This window comes from Gastrolobium bilobum, unplaced genomic scaffold (assembly GCF_033153095.1).
Source record: "Gastrolobium bilobum isolate Gb01-03AN ecotype WA unplaced genomic scaffold, APGP_CSIRO_Gbil_v1 utg268922, whole genome shotgun sequence".
In the NCBI taxonomy this organism is placed as follows: Eukaryota; Viridiplantae; Streptophyta; class Magnoliopsida; order Fabales; family Fabaceae; genus Gastrolobium; species Gastrolobium bilobum.
The window spans coordinates 1-6,187 of NW_026897864.1; the positions used below are offsets into that span (position 1 = coordinate 1).

The following is a 6,187-nucleotide window of genomic DNA, read 5'->3' on the forward strand; positions in this document are numbered from 1 at the left end:
GCCCTCCATCATGTCTTTATTCTTATACTTTAGATTCCACATACCGTGGAGCTTCAACTGCCATCTTAGTATTTCATCTTCTTAAATCTTGTGTAATATTTTGAGTTTGTATTTCCTGCAGTATGCTAGAATTCTGACCAACATTTACCCTTTTAAACCTTTGCAGGTAGAAATTAATACTCATAAGTTTTTTAAAGGTTATACTGAGGGAAGAACATATCAAAATCTCTGGCCAGAGATGCTCAAGCTAAAAGACTGGCCCCCCTCTGATAAATTTGAAAATCTTCTGCCTCGCCATTGTGATGAGTTTATTCGTTCCTTGCCATTTCAAGAGTACACTGATCCTGGGGCTGGAATTGTCAATCTTGCTGTAAAGTTGCCAGCCCATGTCCTAAAACCTGACATGGGTCCAAAAACATACATTGCTTATGGGATTAAAGAAGAACTTGGTAGAGGAGACTCTGTAACAAAACTTCACTGTGATATGTCAGATGCGGTATGCTTCAAGCTTCATTAGGTGTTAATTTGGTTGCTGAAGTAGTACTCGGCCTATTCTCCTTCGTTGAATATGCTCGCTATATATCTATTCAGTCTTCTTTCTTGGAGGAGAATTTCAGTTTGTGCAAATATTCTTTTTTTGCATGCATGTGATTTTGAGGTGTATACTTGGTTCTTTGTTTGGAAACTTCATCCTTTGTCAAATTTTAAATGGAATCATATTGACTTTTTATTCTAATTTATCATATAATAATTGTCTTAGGTGAATATTTTGACCCATACGGCCGAGGTGATATTAAGTGATGAGCAGCTCTCTATTATTTCAAAGTTGAAAGAAGCACACAAGGCACAAGATGAGAAAGAACATTGTGCACAAGAGAGGATTGCTGAATGCCTGAATGGTGGACCTTGCAATAACAACAAAGAACATATAAAAGATAAGGAAGTCTTAGAACCTAAAGATATGGAGAAGCGCCCTTTTGAAATTAATGGGAAGATATTTCAAAATGATGTGTCTGAGGGGGTCATTTTTGCTGCTATTTCTCCAGAAAATGAACCAACGGAAACAGGTGGTGCCCTATGGGATATCTTTAGGAGAGATGATATTGAAAAGTTAGAAACATATTTAAGAAAACACTCAAAAGAATTTAGACATACTTATTGTTCTCCGGTTGAACAGGTATGATGATGATTTACATTTTTGCTTATCCTTATTTTTTATGCGTAGATGCTCAAACCAAATTCTTTTTTGGTTAGGTTGTTCATCCAATTCATGACCAATGTTTTTATTTGACTTTGGAGCACAAGAAGAAGCTGAAGGAGGAGTTTGGTTAGTACATAGAATTGCATATCATTTCTTGTTGGGTGTCTAGAATTAGCCATTTATGCGAATCTTGACTTTTAGGTGTAGAACCCTGGACTTTTGAGCAGAAACTTGGGGAGGCTGTATTTATTCCTGCTGGATGCCCACATCAAGTGAGGAACCTCAAGGTAAAACATCTCTTTACATTACTTTACTATCAAATCATTTGGTTATATCTTTAGCTCTAATCAACATACGTTAAACCTTGCACAGTCATGCATAAAAGTTGCTGTAGACTTCGTGTCCCCAGAAAATGTTCATGAGTGTCTGCGTTTAACTAATGAGTTCCGTCAGCTTCCCAAGAACCACAAGGCTAGAGAAGATAAACTTGAGGTGATTTGCTTTTAAAATATAATTCCTTCTGCTTCTCCTCTTTATTAATATCAGCCTCATAAGTTATAGGATAGAATATAATATTTTCCTTTTTTATGTTTGCTGATGGAGTTTTATCTTTGATGAAATAGATAAAGAAGATGATAGTATATGCCGTTGATCAAGCTGTCAAAGACCTTCAAGCTTTTCTGGTGGCTGATACTATCAGTTGCTGTGAATAGTTACAATATGCAGATGGAAAATTTTGTTAAGTCTAGAGCGTCTGATTGGAGTATTTAATTGCACTCGCAATGGAGTGATTCTTTTCTCATTCTTTTTGTAATAATAGAGTGGTTGGATTTGCATTTTATAAGACAATTTTGGTAATAATAGAGTTATTACTTTAGTTACATTTACATTTTACCTAACAATTTCTCAAAGTTATTTAACACATGTACAACCTTAAATCTTTAATTTATTTATACAATGTAATTAAATATCATACTGATAATTATTAAGGAGACTTGAATATTAAATCATTGTTGTTTACTTTTTCATCATTTTGCTTTGTCTCTGATCTCTCTGATCATTATGTTTTCGGTTTTGCTCATATTATTGCTCGCAATTTCAATTCGGTTATGTTTGATTCTTTTTTCTGATAGCACGACATTCTCAATTCGGGCAAAGTTCTGTGTTTTTAGCATTGGTCGTTTGGTATGCTTTTTGTAATGATACGATTTTTTGTGAGTTACAGTGAATGGAGTTGAGTCTGTGTTTTTGCTTGTTATTATACAGCTGTCGGTTTTGAAAATTGGAATTAGAATACTTGAATTGGCTGAACTTGGGAATTTTGCAAATGGGGGGTATTGGCATCATGCATGGTGGGTCTATTAGGGAATAGTAATATGCATGAGTTGAGTTATGTGAGGAAAATATGCTTACATTGGGATTTGTGGGGATAACTATTTGGGGGGGGGGGTATTTATGTGGGTTGGGATTTATGGGGATTACTGAACTGGTTTGCTTGTTTATTTGTTATTGTAGTACTTGTTGCGGTTCAATTGGGTCGAATATGTTGATCAGTTTGTGCATTTTGTTATATAGTGTCTTCTGGTGCATTATATGTGATATTGTTGATTGGATTGTGTTAATCAAACATGCTTGCTTAGATAGCTCTAAATCATGGAGATTATTTTACCCATGAGGGAGTAACTAGGGGTTGAAGTGGATAGATTTTGTAGGATGGAATGGCTTGGATCGTTTAGGATACTTTTAACATTGTTGACATTGTAACTCAATATGATACACCGAGTCTTTTGCAATTTACTATTAAAAAATAAAAAGCATGGCACACTTTAGAAAAGGGTTTGTTGAGATTAAACATGGCGTGCTAGACGTTTAAGAAAGAAGGCATGGTTGTAATAATAGATTGAGGTTACCTTGGACAATAATGTCAATTAACTAAAGAAATTGTAGATTTAGATACCTATACTTATGTAGTGTATCAGAAGTAACGGATGTTTGGATATGCTATGAATGTCACTCAATGTGTCATCTGGGTGTTCTTTTTATCCACTGAACCCTGGTGATGTATTCTGCGAATAGCTTATTTGCATAATGAATTATTCTTATAGGTTTGATGACACAGGGTCATTTATCATTGCTGTTTGTTTGTGAAATTCAGGTAACATTTAATCAGAAGTTGTATGTTGAAAGAATCGTGGTATATTGCTCTTTCATATGTGAAACACTTTCATATTTTTGATGATGCTGCATGTGTATGCTGATATCAGTACAGTAATTATGTTAATATCAATCAGTTTCAGCTGTGTGTGTAGGTGTGATATGGCAGTTCTTTAGGTGTAATGTGAAGCCTGAGGAGGAGTGGGAAGCTAATCTGAAATGCGAGTTCCCGAAGCTGAAAGAGTTAGGAGTATCAGAGGATATAGAAGAGACAGACACAAGTCAAATTGAGTTGCTGCTGATCAGCATAGTTGAGAATGCTCCTAATCTCAACAAGATTGTTGTGGATCCTCTCTCTTCATATTATGTGGATAGTTCACCTGATGTTTAGGCCTTGGATTAGAGAACGGCGTCGTGGCACTGCTAAATGGTATACGGATGGTCTGAAACAATATGTGCCTCCTCAAATTGAATTGATTGTCCTCTGATGGTAGCAAAAGCAATGGTCATTTAGCTTTCCCATGCCAATGGATTGGAGGCTTCTTTTGGGACTTTATGATGTTATTTTGCAGATTTTAAAATTTCTTTTAGACTTTTTAATTTTCTTGTTATGATTAGAACATTTTGTGTGAGCAAGAGTGGTGCATTTTATGTTTAAAACTTTGGTCATTTCGGTTGCCCCTTTTGGTGGGACTAATGAGAGGCCCCTGATAAACTCGTGAACTTGAATTTTGGTTGAATAATACGCCTCCGTTTTATTCCATTCTTCTTTACTTTTAATTATCTGCAGGTACTGAATAAAATTTGTAACGATGTAACTTTCTATCACTTTTTTTATTCCCTTCATCTTAAGTCCTAGATAATTGATACACTGTATAGGCCGATCCCCTTATTGAAAACGGACCAATTTATTACCAATAAATGGCTAGCATAATAAGCTTAGCTTAAGGTGCAATTTTTTGAGTGACAGACAAATTTATTGTAGAGTATATCTCTGTAAACTATCATTGTTGAATAAATAAAATGGCCATTGTGCTGAACCTTCTTCTCTTATGATTTCTAAACATGTTTGTTAGTTAAGATAATAAACAATGGTCCCAGACTCACAATTATATAACCTTATTAATGAAGAGAATCATTTCTGGGTCAAGTTGTCGAAAATGGATGCTATACAAAAAATATGAGGATAAAATCAATATCCCAATCCAGGAAATACAGCTGGGAGTGTGGACAAGGTGCAAAAAATACATCATACAACCGAGGGGACCTCATTTTCCATAACATTATAAATAACAAGGGGGAAAAAGAGTTCAAATACATTCATAACCTTGTTTTCACCTAAGCTTGCAACATGACATCTGAATTTTGGCCTAACACGAGAAACAATTTTCATCATTCAGATTCACTGAGTCCACATTAGTTACAGTCCACAACACATATCCCATAGATTTTTGTTTTGAAACTGTAAGCTTCAACAACAGTCAAATTGTTGAGGGGCTAACTGTAAGCTTGAACAGCAGTTCCTTGATGCCTTTAAGTATCACTTTGTAGCAGTAGAGAATTGATTGGAAAAACATACTCATAGCCGCCAAGTGTAGTCAGGCTGGTAATCTGGAGCCGCACAAGCCACAATATGACATTAACTAGATCATTAAGTGCATCAAAACGTGGTTTCAATGAGCCAGCATGCTCCATGATATTAGGTAATTGCTTCAGAATTGCCATTGATTTGGCAAGTTGGTTTGTGTCATGAATATGGGCAAGCAGCCAGAATTCATCGTAGGTCATAGCAAAAGCAGCTAAGGCATGAAGCACCTTCAGTTATAATTAGGATATAGGAGAATATCAACATATGCAAGGGCACCCTGAAAGAAAGTACAAGTTATAATTAGGATACAGGAGAATATCACCCAAATCCACATCTAAATTAAAACCAAACTAAAATTGCTCATGTTTGGCTTGAATATTTGCTTAGCAAATTCAAAATAAACTTTTTTATGCTAACTAACTAGCTTCATACCATTGAAGCACCTTCAGAACTCAAGACAGAACGTCTACGAATATCATCAACAATATGGAGAAGTGGCTTGACATCTCATATTCTAGTCCATGAGGATTATGCTCTGACACTATTTTCTTCACCAAAATGTTGTCATCAGACACTGCACTTGCAGGCATGATTCTATCTTTGATCATTTGTTGCATAGCACCCAACTTGCCAAAGCTAGCCATGGTGAGCCACAAAACAAAATGAAGATAAAGAACTCATAGCTTTGAGTCAGAGAAGACATAACAGACTTGTGTAGTTGTGTTTTTAAATGCAACGTGATAGGCCTCTATATGAACAAAATTTTCAATTGTAGACTAATAGATGCCTTCCCCTTTGTGGGAATGCATGAAGTGAATGGGTAATATGAGTTTCCTTATTAATTCCTTGCATTCAGAATCTTGTTTAATATATTTTTTTGTCATACATTTTAGTTGATTGGCACTATTATTTTTGGTTTGAATTGATTCAAGTAGTCACTGATTTAAATATACAAGAATTCGGGACAAGCCATGTTGGAGAAGTTATTATTATCATGTGTTATATGCCCCTGAAGAGATTGCAAGAACATCAATTACCATGAAAACAAATTTTACTTTAACATCTAAAAGAATTGTTCAGATTGTCATTAATTACAGTCTGTCTTCCATACAATATCAGATTTATTTTATTGTATAGTTAGAACTTAGATGTACTCCTCCACTTGCATATCCATCATTCCACTCTTGTGAATCTCTTCTTGTTGGTCAACTTTATTAAACAAACTTACAAAGCTCTTGTTAAAG

The 6,187-nt window shown here is 35.2% G+C and overlaps 1 protein-coding gene across 1 annotated transcript; it reads left to right on the forward strand.

Moving 5' to 3' along the window:
* Positions 1-166: 166 nt before the first annotated feature.
* On the forward strand, positions 167-2,093 carry LOC133310878 (lysine-specific demethylase JMJ26-like; the record flags this gene model as incomplete). The annotated part of the gene is made up of 6 exons (XM_061511880.1): positions 167-496; positions 761-1,177; positions 1,255-1,327; positions 1,403-1,488; positions 1,574-1,693; positions 1,825-2,093. Coding segments are annotated over 6 exons (1,116 nt in total), but the record flags the coding sequence as incomplete, so codon positions are not given.
* Positions 2,094-6,187: the final 4,094 nt, after the last annotated feature.